This window comes from Narcine bancroftii, chromosome 10 (genome assembly GCF_036971445.1).
Source record: "Narcine bancroftii isolate sNarBan1 chromosome 10, sNarBan1.hap1, whole genome shotgun sequence".
NCBI classification, from domain to species: Eukaryota; Metazoa; Chordata; class Chondrichthyes; order Torpediniformes; family Narcinidae; genus Narcine; species Narcine bancroftii.
Window position 1 is genome coordinate 36,048,708 of NC_091478.1, and position 17,762 is coordinate 36,066,469.

General features: G+C 41.8%; 1 protein-coding gene across 2 annotated transcripts in view; it reads left to right on the plus strand.

Moving 5' to 3' along the window:
• The window catches only part of asah2 (N-acylsphingosine amidohydrolase 2), a 77,615-nt gene that overhangs the window by 53,532 nt on the left and 6,321 nt on the right, over window positions 1-17,762 (plus strand). For both annotated transcript variants that reach the window (XM_069900672.1, XM_069900673.1), the window contains 4 exons: window positions 4,971-5,066; window positions 7,061-7,213; window positions 12,515-12,574; window positions 12,932-13,020. In XM_069900672.1, coding sequence (XP_069756773.1) covers window positions 4,971-5,066; window positions 7,061-7,213; window positions 12,515-12,574; window positions 12,932-13,020 — 398 coding nt within the window. The remainder of the gene's footprint in view (window positions 1-4,970; window positions 5,067-7,060; window positions 7,214-12,514; window positions 12,575-12,931; window positions 13,021-17,762) is intronic.

Here is a 17,762-nt window from a genome sequence, read left to right on the forward strand (position 1 = left end):
TTTGTAGTCACTTCCTTTTTTTAGGAAGAATGGCCTTGACAGATTTTAAATCCTACACCTCGCATTGTGCTGGAGAGGACGAGTGTAGGAATGGCATCTGTATTCATTTCAATGGCATTTAACAAACAGTAGTGTGTAGGAGGCGAATCTCTTGAATTTGCTACCACAGAAGGTCATGGGTGATTATTTGGACTATCTTTGAGGTTGAGATCAACAGGTTTTCATATATTAAGAGAATTGTAGAAAATAGGGGCTGGCTGGCGAAATGGACATTGTTAAAAATTAACCACCCTTATTGAAGGATAGACCAAGGACTGAGTGACCAATTATTGCTTCTATTTATGTTTTATTTGTTGGAGCTTGCAGAATTGTGGAAGGAATGTTATAGGAGTGAGTAATAGTCTTCAAACTCTTCTGAGGGAATAATGACTCCCTGAGACCTGTTCCCCTGCTGCTGAGGAACTGTGTCACAGTTTACTTAAAGATGTTGCTTCTTAAGCACTGGATTTTCCAGATGCATTTGGATCCATGTCGATTTCCTTTTTTTTCATGAGAGCGAAGGAAGTTCAGACTGCGTTTTTGTATTAATCCCAGTCTGTGATTGTCATCTCTGGGGAGGGGGGGGGGGAGCGGGGGTGGTGGATTGTGTTTCCCTTTGAAAGGGATTCTGAAGGTATACTCTTTGGGGTTTTAAGAATGAAACTAATCACACAGTTTACTGATAACGCTATCTGTTCAGTTTGCGGCCATTGCTCTCTTCCATTTTTATGGCTGATAGCCAATGGTTGGGAAGGGAACTGGTGTCCATTATTTGTGCTTGCCTCAACACCTCTCGGCCTTTCCTGCACAGACTTTGACAGATATAACTCGGAGGCGTGCTGGATGTCAGAAGCCAGTGAGATTGACTCTCTGCTCCAACACTGAGGCTCGTGGTGGAGCAACGGTTCACTTAAGGGAGAGCCTTGACAGACTTTAAATCCTACACCTCGCATTGTGCTGGAGAGGACGAGTGTAGGAATGGCATCTGTATTCATTTGAATAAGGTGGAAATGTACGATTTTCACTTGTTTCACTTTAAAATAAATTTTTGTACACTTCAAAATAAACAATTTTTGTTTATCTATGCTTTGCATGTCTGTATGTGTGTTTACAGTGTTGCGCACTGAGGACTGGGGAACACTGTTTTGTTGGGTTGATAAATGATTATGCTTTTAGTTCTGTACTGACAATAAGCACAACAGCAGTGCGAGTATAAGAAAGCTTTAATAAACTAATATGTACACTAAGAGGTCTTGTCTTTCTGCAAGACAAACCTGGAAGGCTAGACTAACTTTGGACTGCTTTATATACAAGGTCACTGGGATGACCCCTGTTGACCTAGTGGTGTAATTACATATCACCACAAGTTCACTGTTTTTAATTTTAAAAAAAACAGCTTTGTTTGCGAAAAAAAATAAATCTGTGGCAACATTTTCTTTTCAAATTCATTTGACTGTCAGACATTTTCTTGCTGGGCATTCTGGCTGGGGCCTCCAGAATACCACACCTGATACTTACTCATCACCTGGAGACTGGCCCTCCTGAATTGCAGATGTGGGCAGCAAGCCAGGTTATGACCACCCCCCCAACCCTCCCCCCCCCACCTCCCCCTCTGAAACAAAAATGGGAAGGTGGATGGGGAGCACTGGTAGGATCCAGGATATTCAGAATGCACTTGTCTACTTTTTAGTTTTGCTCTTTGAAATTTAATGGATCGAATATTCCTTGACTAGTGCCGCGTGCGGGCTTGGCAGAGCGCAAGGTATCTTGCCTCTGCTTTGTTGTTTCTTCCCTCAATTTCAAGGGTAGGCCACGGGAAGGATTGCTTTAGCACAGTGCTCCATCTGGTGGTCTAACCAGAAGCTGGCAGGTTCAACAGGGTTCACAAAGTAGCTGGGAATTGTACTTTGAGGCCTGTCTGAGAGGACGTGCAGGCAATATCTTTGAGTGAGCTGACCTCGCTCTTCCTGTTTTGTGATCAGTGGCAGCAAACTAAAGGGTCTTTTTATAAATTACCATTTTACAACGAGATTGCACAAATGCTCTTCATAATTCAACAAAGGACTTACTGAAATGACTCTTTGGCGTAAATGGCAGCCATTGTATCCCTGACAAGATCTCTTTAGCCAATATCTTGCATCCACTCTTCAAATTACATTTTCTCCTATTAAGTTTTCCCAACCTCTTTCCTGATGTAAATTGCTGGGATGTGGCTATCTTTGTCTTCCACAGTTAAAATTAGCATTGTACCCTTTGAAGCAGATATTTATTCACTTGCTCTTGAGATTACACCCAGATATCTTTGGCTTGGCTTCGCGGACGAAGATTTATGGAGGGGTAATGTCCACGTCAGCTGCAGGCTCCTTTGTGGCTGACAAGTCCGATGCGGGAAAGGCAGACACGGTTGCAGTGGTTGCAAGGGAAAATTGGTTGGTTGGGGTTGGGTGTTGGGTTTTCCTCCTTTGTATTTTGACAGTGAGGTGGGCTCTGCGGTCTTCTTCAAAGGAGGTTGCTGCCCGTCGAACTGTGAGGCGCCAAGATGCACGGTTTGAGGCGACATCAGCCCACTGGCGGTGGTCAATGTGGCAGGCACCAAGAGCTTTCTTTAGGCAGTCCTTGTACCTCTTCTTTGGTGCACCTCTCGGTGGCCAGTGGAGAGCTCGCCATATAACACGATCTTGGGAAGGTGATGGTCCTCCATTCTGGAGACGTGACCTACCCAGTGCAGTTGGATCTTCAGCAGCGTGGATTCGATGCTGTCGGCCTCTGCCATCTCGAGTACTTCGATGTTGGAGATGAAGTCGCTCCAATTAATGTTGAGGATGGAGCGGAGACAACACTGGTGGAAGCATTCTAGGAGCCGTGGGTGATACCGGTAGAGGACCCATGATTCGGAGCCGAGCAGGAGTGTGGGTATGACAACGGCTCTGTATACGCTAATCTTTGTGAGGTTTTTCAGTTGGTTATTTTTCCAGACTCTTTTGTGTAGTCTTCCAAAGGCGCTATTTGCCTTGGCGAGTCTGTTGTCGATCCTTGCATCCGAGGAAATGGTGCAGCCGATATAGGTAAACTGGTTGACCGTTTTGAATTTTGTGTGCCCGATGGAGATGTGGGGGGGCTGGTAGTCATGGTGGGGAGCTGGCTGATGGAGGACCTCAGTTTTCTTCAGGCTGACTTCCAGGCCAAACATTTTGGCAGTTTCCACAAAACAGGACGTCAAGCGCTGGAGAGCTGGCTCTGAATGGGCAACTAAATATACCCAGATATACAATGGCGCCTATCTGATGTCAGGTGCCTTAATGCCTAAAAAGCTCATAGGAGGTAAAAATGTACAGCTGACTGTAGAGTGCATCAAAAGAACCAAAGACTTGTTGATGCAAATCAAGGCTTTTATTAACTAAAAGACTGGAGCATATCACAAGTAGGTCGACCAGTCCAGAATGACCTGGGCTGGCTAGGAGCAATCCTTTAAGACCTGCCAGTAGGTGTGGCTACACTCTCAGCCAATCACAGTCATCCTACACTACCATCTGTACATATACACATTGGTGATAGAATCTGTGCTGTCACAATGACGTTTTGGGCCTGAGCCCTTCTTTGAGGTTTAGACTAGCAGGGGAGTAGCTACGTCATATACCCTAGACCAGCGGAGCGGTCCTCTTCTAGGGGGCCATCCTCTGCGACCGAGCGCTGAGCTTCGGGAAGGACGCACATGGAGCTGTGAGGGAAGGGTGACACCCGCCTAGCCAGCCAGATCAGCTGAATCATCCCTAGCAATCAATGGGGTGACAGATGTCGCAGCTAGATCGCCCTCACACCCAGCCTGAGCCCCATCTTCAAGAGCTGCTGAGTTCCTCCAGCATTTCTGTGTTTTTACTACAATCACAGCGTCTGCAGTCTTTTGTATTTCACACCTTTATGTCCAGTTTGATTGCCCAGCAGAAGTGTATCTCGTACAGTTCAGTTGAGACAAGGTAGTTGAACTGATGCCTCACTGCTTTAGTGACCTGGGATCAATTCTGTCCTTCAGTCCTGCTTGTGTGAAGTTTGCATTTTAGTGAAACACTTAAAAACTGTAAGTTAAAGTAAAACAATTAAGCACCTCCATTTTTCACAATTGATGATGCCCCCTGGGTAGTCAGGTTTCTTTCTACCTTCCAAAGATGTAAGGGTTAAATTGGCCATGGTAAATTGTCTCCCAGATTAAAGATGTGGTGCACTGAGGTAGCGGTGAGCAAGCACAAAACTCGAAAGATTGTTCAACAGGCTTTATTCCAGTAAATGTCTGAACACCAATTCATGCCTTAGTGGCTCCCCACGTGACTGGCTCAACAGGGGCCGGCTCAGGTCTATATTCGGGTCTGCTGATTGACAGCCGGCCAGGTGGAGTCAGCCCCTTAGGTGGTCTATTCAGGTCAGCTGATTGACAGCCAGCCAGGTGGAGTCAGCCCTTAGGTGGTCTTTCTGCAGGTACAGAGATCGCCCCCTGCAGTAGGCTGGTGGTTGTATCACCACAAAAGATGAGTGGTGGAGTCTCGGGATGGGGAGCAGGGTAAGTTGAAGGGAATGTTGGGAGAATGCAATGGGGGATGTGTGTAGGATGAATGTTGCTGCTAACCTGATGCTTGGTGCAGACTCATTGAGGTGAAGGTCCTTTTTCCATGCTTTGTGACTCTGAGGTGAGGAGCAAAAAGTCCTAGCCAATACTGGATACTGCCATTGGCCTCAGTATATGTTGTTAAAGGTTCTGAAATACCCCTGAGTCACCTAAGAGAGGTCATCAGCTTCTGTAAATTATATCATGTGATCGAAGCTTAATATTTGAAGGGTACAGGGCATTGAAACTTAGGAATGAATAGTAAAACAAAAAGCTTATTTTTTGAACTATTATAATTAAATATATAAGGTATTCATACCCATTGCTTCAACAGGTACAACGTTATGAGGCTGCGTCAACAATATATGGCCCTCACACACTTGCAGCTTACATACAAATGTTTAAAGGTCTGGCAAAAGCCATTGCTGAGGTCAGTGATGAATCATATTGATTTTCATTTTAAAAGGCTTAAGCTAAACTAGTGATGATGTGTCACTGCCTGTCAGTTATTAAAACAAGCCTGCTTCAGTCTCTTTTCATATCCAGTCCTGAAGCAGGTCTCGACCCAAAATGTCAAGCACTGCTACCTCCACAGATATTTGTCTGACCTGCTGATCTCCTCCAGCAGTCTGTTTTTTGTCACCGAGGCACATAGTTCCAAAGCACAGCACTGACTTGTCCAATTTGCCTGCGTTTGGCTTACATCCCTCTAAACCTTTTCTTTCCATGCACCTGTCTAAATGTCTTTTGAATGTGACAATTTTCTCCACTTCTACCCCTTCTTCTGGCAACTCGTTCCACGTACTTATCATCCTCTGTGTTGAGGAGATCTCTTTTAAATCTTTCCCTTTTCTCCTTAAATCTATGACCTCTAGTCTTAGATTCACATATTCAGGTATCTTCTCTGTACCCATCATTATTTTATAAATCTCTATTAGATCCCCACTTTAACCTTCCATGCTCCAAGGAATAATATTCCAGCCAATCCAACCTCCTCATAATTCAAGCCTACCAGTCACAGTTACATTGGGAACCATTTCTGCTCCCCTTTCTGCATCTGCTGCGCCTTATGTCCATGTTGTTGACTTACGGGGGGTGGGGGGGACGGACTCCATTTGCTTTAAGCCGTGACCATTATTGGAGCCGGTGTTAGAGATTACAGTTACATATGTTAATGCATGTGAGGTACCAGACTGAAGATGCCAGCATTCATTCTGATACACCTTGTATACAATCCGTTTTGTGTTACAGTGAGCTGGGCTCTATTTGATGAAGTGAAAAAGCACAAAACGAAACTAAATAAAACTTGCATGACATTTTCCAAACGCATAATATTTAGCTTCAATAGCTAGAACTGGACCATTAGACTTTAACATGATATTTTCCAGCTTTGAACTAATTTTTCTGAAAGGATTATGAAGTGAAATAGCAAATTAATCCAACCTTGTATCTATGATGTTTGTTCAGTATGGGGCATTAGATATAACCGTTTTGCATCGTCCCAACACCTAGTCCAAGCTAATGTCATTTTTAAAAATCTGTTTTTTTACTTCACAGCTGACTAACATAAAAGCAATTTGCAGCCAGAATAACCATCTCAGCCAAAAAGAGCTATCCATCCTGTCCAATCAAAGCCTACCTGGTTTTGCATTAAGCTGGATACTCATTCACAGAACATCAATGAGATCCATATTGACTTTACAATGAGTTAATGCTGTATAAATCCTTTTTAGGAATTCCGGTTTCTAGATTGGGAAAACATTACGAGAATTTTGAGAAGTAAATATGTTTTTTTAAATTGTGTTGTCGTGGACTGCGGGTGATATTTTGCTGCAAGGATCACATAACTTTATTCAATTCACTGTTATTTCCAGAAGTGCAGCTCTTCACCTGTCCTATTGATAGAAAATGGTCAAAACCTTCAGCAGATCAGACAGCGTGGTGAAAAAAATTCTAAATATTTAGACATACAGCGTGGTAACGGGCCACTTCGGCTCACGAGGTCTGTGCCATCCAATTAACCTGCACCCTCAGAACATTCCGAACAGTGAGAGGAAACCGGAGACCCCAGGGAAAACCCCACGCAGACCCGGGGAGAAAGTGCAAACTCCTCACAGACAGCACGAGATTCAAACCCCAGCCCCGATCGCTGACGCTGTAAAGGCGCTGCACTAACCGCATTGCCAACAGTGCCACCCCTAAAAAAAGAAATAGTTCACATTTTCACGTCTGAAACTCTTTGTCAAAGCTGGGAAAGAAAGAAAACAATCTAATTTTTAATGGCAGAGAGGGTGGTGGAGGGATGAATAGAGGTTTATGGAGTGTCTAAGATAGGGTGAGACAAAGTAGGTTGATTGGGGCAGTTAGAAAAGTTTTGTTAATAGTGAGGCTGTGATAACTAATACCCATTTTCCAATGTCCTAGAATTCAGTAGATCAGTTGCCTAAGGGGCCTGAACCACCCAACTTTTCAGACAAGAAGCTGATCTCACTGCTGCCTCCTAATCCTGTCGATAAAAAACCAAATAATACAGCATTTGGTGACGTACTTATCGATGTACAAGCATCATACAAACCGGTAAGCAAACGCTGCTGAGCCATGTTTCTGGCCTGTATGTTTTCCTATGGTGCTTAGGGGTAATTATCAATTGATTCATTCTTAATATTACCCATAACATTTGGCATTATTTTTGTGACATATTGTAAGGAGATTGACGAGGAAATATGGTTGGAATGCTGAATAATATTTTGTTCAGAGCAGTGCAAGGCTGTTAGATTCATGTCCTTTATATGATCCTATTGGTTCCCCATTTTCTCAAAGCTTTCTCTTAATTTTCTTTACAGTCTTTGATGGAATTGGTAGTTCCATGTCTTTATCTCAGTTGAATTGGGTTATTCCACAATAAGTGGAAATCTGAACGGAATTTTATGCCATTTTCTTCAGCCATCAATCAGCAAGTGATCCACTAAACTGGTTCCAGGGACGCCAGGTTTGCCATGAGACTGGACAAGGCCTTTTTAAGAGTTCAGAAGGATGTAGAATTTTGTAGGATGTGGCAAATCAGGGAAGCCTGATTATTTCTTCTGCTGCTCTTTACAGATGGCATTAGGGAACTGGAGCTGGATGAACTCCGGATCATTTGGGAGGCAGAGGGGGTGATAGACAGGAGTCACAGGGAGGTGATCACTCCCAGGATGTAGGAGGCAGGCAGCTGGGTGACTATCAGGACCTGTGGCCATTCTCCTCAATAACATGTATACCGTTTTGGACACTATTGAGGGGTTGACATATCAGGACTAGCCACAGTGGGCAGGTCTCTGGCAGGAAGTCTGGTCCTTTGGTGCAGAAGGGAAGTGGGTGAGAAGAGCTGATTCAGGATTCCATTCACCAGAAGGACTCCAGTAACTCACCCCCTATTTTCTCATAACTTATTAGGATCGGCAATGTTCAAGTTCAAGTTTAAATTTCTTTTCAGAGTACAAATGTAACATCACATACGACCCTGAACTTTTTCCTGTGCGAGGAAGAATGTCTACATATTGATAGTGTAAACTGTACTCAAGGAAAAATACATATGCTAGAGAGAATTGTAAACAAAGAAAGAAATGTAACAAGCTAACTAAATGCAGAAGAAAATATTCAGTAATAAATAAAGTAAAAGTCCTTAAATATGTCTCTGATTGAGTATTTTGTTTAGGAATCTGATGGGTGGAGGGGTAACATCTGTTCCCGAACCTGGTGGTATGAGTCATGTGGCAACTATTTCCTGATGGCAGTAGAGAGAACAGAGCAAGTCCTGGGTGGTGTGAATCCTTGATGATCGCTGATGCTCTCAGATGGCAGCGTTTCACGTAGATTATCTCAATGGTGGGGAGAGTTTGGCCTGTGATGTACTGGACTGTGTCCCCTACCTTTTGCAGGGCTTTCCATTCAGAAGTATTGGTTGCCCTATGCTAAGCTGTGATGGCATCACACTTTTCACTACATATCTGTAGAAGTTTTCCAACCTTTCCAATGTCATACCGAACCTCCACAAACTCCTGAGGAAGTGGAGGCGATGACGTGTTTTCTTCACAATGATATCAATGTGTTGGGTCCAGGAAAGGTCCTCCAAGACAGTGACTCCCAGGAATTTAAATTTGCTCGCCCTCTCCGCCTCTGATCCCCCAGTGATCACTGGATCGTACACCTCTGGTTTTCCCATCTTAAAGTCTGAATCAGCTCCTTGGTTTTGGTGACATTGAGTGTGAGGTTGTTGTTGGTGCACCATTCAGCCAAGTTCTCATTCTCCCTCCTGTATTCTGACTCATTGCCCCCCTTTATATACAACCCACTTCCGTGGTGTCATCAGAACATTTGTAAAACATGTTGTGGTAGCGAGCGATATAGTCATAGGTTTAATACTGGAAACACTGAATTTACACCGACACCCACATGCTATAAATAAATTGAAGTAACTAAAGGTTATGAATAAAGGGAGAGATTTGATCTGAGCATTGAAACCTACTTTTCAACTTAGTCCTTATCTGCTGTAAAATGGTTTAATGCGACATTCAGCCTAGAAACTGCATTTTGCAACTGCTTGAAAACCTGTGTAAAGTTTTCTCCCATTTTACATACACAAAATGCAAGTTTTTTTTAAACACAAAGGATTTATTTGTGAGTTTAATTGAATTATCAACCACAATTTAATAGCAATATTTCAAGCCCAAAATAAACCTTGTGCTTTGTTCATTTATTACTTCCATCGCTCCACGTTCACTGGTATCAGGTGACAGAGAGCCTTCACAGCAATGAAACGTGATCTTAACATTGACAGCTACAGTGTGGAGTTTTCAGATTCTATTGTGACCACAATCATGATTCTGGGTACTCTAATTTTCTCCCACATCCAAAGACCTGGAGGCGTGACCGGTTGTGGTAAATTTCCCCTGATGCGCTGAATGGTAAGAGAAGTGATGGGTGAGGTTGCTGTCAGTTACTGGGCATGTATGAGAGAGAAGATTGTATGACCAATCAACCATATCAGACAGAGAGTTGCAATAATAGGCTTTAATCACCTTAAAGTGTCAGCACAGTTTGTGTGTTGCTGGCCCAGTTCCTAGGCAGGTACTGAGGGAGGAGTTTGGGCCTAACAACCTTTATGGGGATAACTGGGAGGGATGTCAAAGAAAATTAAGGGGGGCAGTTGCCTGAAAAGCTGGCCTAGACCATGACTTGGATGATCCCCTATCTCAAAAAGGAAATATAGAAGTCAAATAGTTGTACAGTAGAAGTCCAAACTCCAGATGCCAGAAATCTGGACCACTCGAGAATCTGGACTTTTTGAAAACTCTCAAAGTTCTAAAATTTTGTGTGCCTGCATGCGTAAGTGCCCCAGATGCACAGAAGCAACAAGCGACCACTTTATCTTTCTTTAAAACTGCTTATTTTGATAAATAAAGGATGCTATATATATTGCTAATGAATAAATGATCTAAATGTACCTGCTCATCTCTTTTTTATTCCTCCAAGAATCTGAAAAATCTGAAAATCCAGACTGACCCAATGTCTGAGAAGTCTGGAATTTTTGACTTTTACTGTAATGTTAAAATGTCTGAATTACAGCGGAGACATGCATTAGGGGTTAGGGTGAGTCATAGCATTCTGTGCAACAGTATGAATACTTTTATTAATGAATCAATTTTTGGAACCTGGATGTCACTGGGCCAACCAGCTTTTATTGGCCATCCCAGTTGTCCTTGAGGCCATGGAGGACAAGCTGTCTTCCTCAACTGCTGCAGTCCAAGTTAACATTGTCATTCTCATTTCCTTTCCCATTAAGGGTGGCACCGATAGAGTAGCAAATAGCACAACTATTTCTGTAAGGAGTTTGTATGTTCTCCCCATGTCTGCATGGTTTTTCGCCAGGTGCTCCGTTTCCTCCCACATTCCAAAGATTTACAGGGTTAGTAGGTTCACATGGGTCTATTTAGCAGCGCAGGCTCGTGGGTTGGAAGGGCCTGTCACCTTGCTGAATCTCTAAGTTAAATTATAAATTATGCAACAATGTGACTGACGATTGGATTAGCCAAGTATGTTCAAAGCATGTGTTACAGGGCTTAAACTTTTCTGTGAAGCTCTCTCTCAGACTCAATGGGGCTTATTTTTGCTCAAGTAATAAATCCCTAGGGATATGACTAGAAGGCCAGATGTTTTACCAGGAAGAACATAGGTTAGGAATTCTATTTCCTCAGAAGCCTAAAGACAATTGTGCATGACCCCAATGTTTCTTACCAATTTTTACAGGTGCCCCATAGAATTTATCCTGTCCAAGAGCATCACAGCTTAGTACAGGAATTGATCTGCCCAAGCCCACAAGAAAATCATAATTCCAAGTTAATTTATCCAATGAAACTCTTGCCATCTTTCCAGAAAAATTTCCTAACACAAGAATTTAATTCTTTACATTTTTTTAAAATTAAAAAAATATACTTTTGAGGAATTGGAATAGGAATTGATTGAGAAAGATATTGTATTCTAAGAAAACATTCATCTTAAAACAATTTACTCTGTTTATTAAAGTAATAGGTAATGTATTCCATCTTTCCAAACGTTATCTCTTATTCTTTTTAAATAATGGGGAATAATTTGATTTAAATACATTTTTTAAATACGACGAGAAAATTATTTATAATTTAAGAGACAAAAATATTTTGGAAGATATGGAGTCCTTATTTACAAAATATGGGTGTTAATATTTAATTGAGGCTCTGACATTCCCTTGTTCCTTAAGGACTCAGTATATAAGAAGCTTTTAAGTAACAGGTACCCCTGTTAAGGATTTCTTGTCCCTTTCTTACTTTCTTTTCTTTCTTTGTCGGGGGATAGAAGGGGGAGGGGGTGGTATATAGGGAGGTTTTATCATCTTCTTTTTATAAACCTCATGTACTTGAATTTAATTATTTTTTATTATGTGCTTTATTTGTGTGGTTCTAAATTAATAAATAAAATTTATATTTATAAAAAAAAAGACCATAAGAAACTGTCGACTATTGTGAATGCACCTCAGGGCATCATGCAATCCCACCTTCACTTCATCAACACTTCCCACTGCCTCGGGAAACCAGCCCACATTTTAAAAGACCCATCCCACTCCAGTCACACTCTCCTCCCCACCCCCATCCCCACTTCACCTGGGTTGGGTAACATACACCACCACATTCAAAGACCGTTTCTAACCTGCTGTCATTAGACTCTTATATGGACCCCTCTTTGGTAAATCATGTCACCTTTGCACTGTCTTCCCTAAGTCAATATATTCTACAGTTTTATTTTGTATTCAAGGATAGCTTGATTTTACCAGAGAACATGGAAGCCAGGTTTAACACTATCTCGTACATATGACAACGAACAATTAAATTCAGTTCACTATATAATGATATAACTTGTGGTAAGGCATATACATGCTCTTTGCTCTTTTTGAGGCCAGATGAGATATCGCTTAAGGAGGAGGTCAGGTACAACTTGTAATATGGCTTTGCTTGTACACAAGCATTCAAGTTTATTGTTGAATGTACCAAGATTCAGCAATTGAACTTGTTTTGGGAGTAGTGTATCTGAATGTGTGATACCAAAACAGTGCAAAGGTATTAGCTTTTTGCCAGTGAGAGAGCCATTTAAAAGTCTGACAACAGTAGAAAAAGAAACTGCTTAAATATGGAGCCCCAATTCTGGCCAATTTGTGCTAATTTCCATGATGACATCTCTTGATTTCCAGCTTCAAACATGCTTGCTTTACATTCCAAGATTTATCTGAGGTGTTTTGTAAAATCTGTGCATTTTTCATGCAGTAGTTAATTCTGATTGTACACATCACTGTGATTTCCCCCTTTGCAGGGAGATGTTGCAGAAGTGACATTTATTAGCGGGAATCCCAGGAACTCGGTGGCTTCCATGGTATGTCATTCAACTAGAAGATGGGCTTAAGCTTTAATCGCTGTGTGTTTTGGCAATTATTGTTAGAGCTGCCCCTTGTACCCAGGCAGGATTAACTAGTGCGATGGAAGGGCATGTTACCATGGTAAATTTAGAGAAGGAATAAAAGGGACATTTGGACATGTTAGCTGATAAATCATCAGTTGCAAACTGAAAATGAACACGATCTGGGATGGGAACATGAATGATTAGAATTTCACACTCAGGTAGATTTAAATGTCAAATTGATTTCAAAGCACATTCATTTAGTCAGACAAATACATTGGTCTCTTTCATTAGTATTTTTTTAATATCTGTGTCATCTTGCATCTATTTTAGGCAGGTGGAACGTTTCTGACGGTAGAGAAATATGACAATGTGACTGACGATTGGATTGTCATGTATAATGATGCTTCTTGGGAAACTCGGTAAGCTTGGCGTTTGTTATAGATGGCATCCACGCTGTCAATATAACCGGATATTTTCACACACTTTCCAAAGTTTTCCACATAATTAATGAACTTTCTGTCAAGCAAAAACCTTTAGACAAAGAAAGAAAATCTCTAAATAGTGGAAAGATTTGGCTACATACCCAGAAAATAAAAGCAGGCTTGATCGTGAGAATTCTGAAAATGTGAGAACATAATATTTTGGCCAAAGGGTGAGGGGATTTTGAAGGAGGGGAAAGAATATTAAGGGCAGACAAAGTTTTCAAATGGCAAATTCAATGATGGTCCAAAGATGAAGGATTTGACTTGATTATGAATGAACCTTTAAATGAAGAACATTTGCAGTGAAACATCGAAGTCACTGAGGCCTTCCAAAATCATGGTCTTTATTGCTCATCTTCCTGGAGCACAAGGGTAATCCCAGTCCACGAATATAGAATCCTGTGTCTCTAGAACCTCACCCATGGGTGTGGAAATGCAAGGCTCTAATCTTTTATATATCCTTGTTCATCTCCCACAAGTGTTGAGTCCCAAATCACGGGCAACACATGTGCAATCTTCATCCATGATTTTACTCTCATGTGCGTGGAATCCCAAATCTCTTGTTCCTCACCCACTTGTATGGAATCACAAGTGACAAATTCCTCATCAATCGGTGAAGAAATCCCAAATCTTTAGATCCTTACTCATGGTGTGAAATCCTAATCCATGATTCCTCCCCATGAGCGTGGAATCCTAATTCACTACTTGCTTATCCACAGATGTGAACTCCCACTTCATTATTTGCTCATCCACAAATACAGTACCATCAGCCAAACAAATATCCTAATTCAGAATTAGAATTTATTGTCATTAACAAGTCACAAAATTTGGTGTTTTGCGGCATTACCATATTGAAGGCATTCAAATAATGCAACACAAATATATTTTAAAAAATTTAAACAGTAGTGCACAAAAAGTAAGGGAGGGTCTTTGATTCATTGATCATTCAAAGAATGGGATGGCAGCAGGGAAGAAGCTGTGCCTGTGCCATTGAGTGCTTATCTTTAGGCTTCAGTACCACCTCCCCAATGGTAGCAGAGTGAAGAGGGCATTGCTTTTTTTAAGACACCGCCTCATGTAGATGTCCTCTAATTCAATGTCAACCCTGTGAATCACTTCACTAAAAGCTTCAATAAAAAAATATCATATTGACCGTTTTGAACTCCGCCTACCCATTCCCAGTTTGTTCTGCTGTTCTTTCCGTGCTTCTGATGTTCTAACTGGTATTGATCGCAGGCTTCTTTTAACAGCAGGCATCTGAGGGTTATGCTTTAAATGAGTCAGTGTGGGTCTTTGTAGATTTTTCAAGTAAGCAAATCTTTCAAATCTCATTTGTGTGTTTCTCCCAGCTCACGAGTTAGCCTGCTGACAGCTGACAACCTGAAGCAGCAGCAGTATTGAGATTTGAGCTTCTGGAGCTTTCAAGGGAACTTGCCTGTTCTTAATCAGAATGGCTATTTGTCAAAAATGTTCATTTACGTTGCCATTCATCAGTTTAGTGTCTTGGGAGGGACATGTAAAATTCCACAAAGTTAACATTGACTTTGCATCAAGCAAAGGAAACTCCAGTCATGATTGGTGCCAAGGTGGGGAGGGGGCATCCGTGGGCATGGACCCCCCCGCGAGGTGCTGTGCCCCGATATGCACGTGGCCATCGGTCACCCTCAGACCCGCCCCCGCCCGCATCTCTAGCGTGCGTCAAGCGTCACTAGTGTCCAGCTTGACACATGCTAATGACTCTCCATGCAATAAAAAGCTGCTTTCGGCTGCCATGTCAGACGCCCCACATGGTTACCCTAATGCCCTCCTCTATCGATCCTGACTGCAGTTCAATGCAAATTTGTTTTGGACAGGCAGGTCTTTGTACAGCTGATTGTGAGGAGGTTGTCAAATGATACAAAGTGACAATCAGTGATGCATGTGTTAGTGACAGGATAGATTTGTTCTTGTGAATGTGAAGGGAGATTTGCACCTCAGTATTATTTGCATATCTGATCCTCTCTCTATGATCTGAGATGTTCCCAGACAATTGCCCTTCTGACTTTTTTAAAACACAGCTTGTTAAGTCAAGGGATTCTTTCAATTTCACTTTGCTCATATCTTTGTAATTTTCAAAATAAGAACTGAAGCAAAATGTGTTTGGGCGTGTGTCTCTGAGGAAAGTAATCCACAACTCATTTCAGCCATTCAGTTACATCAACTCCAACTTCATATTTTAGCTGCTTTTCCTTAAAAGCTCAAAAAATATAGTTTATTTGGAGCAAAAATAATTTTGGCTCTGCCAGTGGCTTGTACTCGAGGACACAAGAATCTGCTTGTGCGTCTTCTTATCGATTGGTTACTTAAAACAGGGTGTGGTTTTCACAGCGTGTGACAACTGTCGCAAGCGATCAATCACTCACTCGGCAGTGCAACCTCCGGAGGCCGAGGAAGTCCACACCATGTGACGAGGTACATTGTTATTATGATCGGACTTCACTCGGCTGCAACACCCTGACAAAGTGGGTTCTTGCAGCATTGCAAGAGCTGCCAACAGATCTGTCAGTTAAATAGATTGGCATTCAGGCATTTGAATCATAGTTCAGTATTCTGCATCAAGCTTTCATGCCCATGGGAAATTATCCGAGGTGTGGCTTCATGGCCAACTTTGTTGGGTACACACCACACAGAGTTTAGGTTTAAGGATTCTCCAACCTTTGTTAAATCAACGTGCATCGGCACTGGTAGCGGGGGGGGGTGGGGGGGGAGGTGGATTTCATTGCTTGAGCGCTCCACGTCTGAAGCATTTTCTAAAATGCTTCTCCCCACTTCCATGCACCAACTCAGGAGCTCTGAAGTCCCAACTAGTTTCTACTCCATCTTAAGTTATGACATAGGAGTAAAAAGAAATTGTCAAAAAGCAATTTTTGAAAAAGTCATTTGAAAATGTGGAATGTCCTGGAAGTCACAGAACAGTCAAGGTGATTAAAAAGAGGGAAGACACCTGAAAAACACTTGATTACCAATGTAGGATTTTTAAAATGTTTCATGCATAGTTGCTTTCAGGAGGGTGTCATCCTGGGTACTGAGAATATGTGGAAGGTTTACCATGAAATCATTCCAATATCTCTCTGTACCACTGAAGAACCTGCTGCAGATCAAATAACTTTCCCTCTCTATCCTAGTTAATTCCTTTCAGATGAAAACATTCTGTAAATTATTCAGAATCTTTGCATTAAATTCTGGAGATCTGACATATCTACCAATTGATGTTGATGGGAAAAAAATAATTATTTCCTTTTTCGCCTGCTTTAAGAACATTTTAATATTTGCAGACCCATAATGGTTTCTTTTTTAGGAGGGAAGATTCATGTTCAAAAAACTGTCTGCCAGAATTGTCTGTCGTGAATTACAAAGGGGGATCTTATAGGGGGTTATAAAATCATGAAGGTCGTAGATGAGGTAGTTGGTCAGAATTGTTTTCCCAGGGTAGGGGAATCTAAAATTTAAGGTGATCTAATAGGGAGTTAAAAAGCCCTTTTCTCACAGAGGGGGTGGGAAGTAACGGAAAGAGCCATCTGATGAAGTGGTAGAGCCAGGTACAATGATAACATTTAAAAAAGATTTAGACAGGTACTTGGATGGGAAAGGTTTAGAAGGATAAAGCCCAAATGTACAAATGGAACTAGCTTGGTAAACAACTTGGTTGGCAGAGACAATGGGTCAAAGGCCCTGTTTCATGCTGTAAAAATCTATTACTTGGTAAAATGAGGGTCAGACTCTTTGAATGTCCGAATCAGCCCACAATCTCAGCTTGTGTCAGGCCAATCAGAACTTAGTTGAATATTACTCTCATGGGAAATGTTTCTTTCTGACCTATTTTGTTTTTTTTTAATTCACTCTCTTGTTTACAACTAAAAAAAACTCTCATGTGAGTAAATATGCCACTCATCCTACTCAGAGTGAAAAAAAAATGAGAAAGCTTTTATTTCTCTATTTCTTCCCTGACTTTGAGATGCTCAAAACACTTCCACGGCTATTGAAGTGCTACTCAGCGTAAAGTCAAGGCTCAAATGTGGCAGTCATTGTGAGCACAGGTGTTCCCCACAAACATCATCTGTTTTGTGATCTCAATTGAGAAGAGATACTGGTTTGGCTTCCAGAAATAATTCCTCTCCTCCTCCCCACGGTCATGTCACTAAAACGTTCAAGTGGAAAGCTGGGATCTTCCATTTGAAAGTTAACATTGACAATGGTGCTACTCCTCGTAGTACTGCACTGACTGTCAAGAAAGGTATTGTAGAGCACATTTAACATTTCACTTAATTAGAGGGAGACAACACGGCTTTATGAAGAATAATTCATGCAAGAGGGGAAGAAAAGATGAATGTAGTGGTAATTCGGGATAGTATCGTTAGGGCAATAGACAAAGTGTTCTGTCACAGGGATAGTGCATCGAGAAGGCTGTGTTGCTTGGCTGGTTCTAGATTTGGGACATTTTATCTGACCTGCAGTGGAATTTGCAGTGGGAGGGGAAAGATCCAGTTGTCATGGTCCACGTGGGTAACAACCACGTAGGAAGAACCAGGAAAGACTTTCTGCTGAGGGGATTTGAGGAGCTTGGGACCAAATTAAGAAGCGGAGCCAAAAAGATGGTAATCTCTGAGGAACATCCAAATTGGTACAGGGTCCAGAAGATT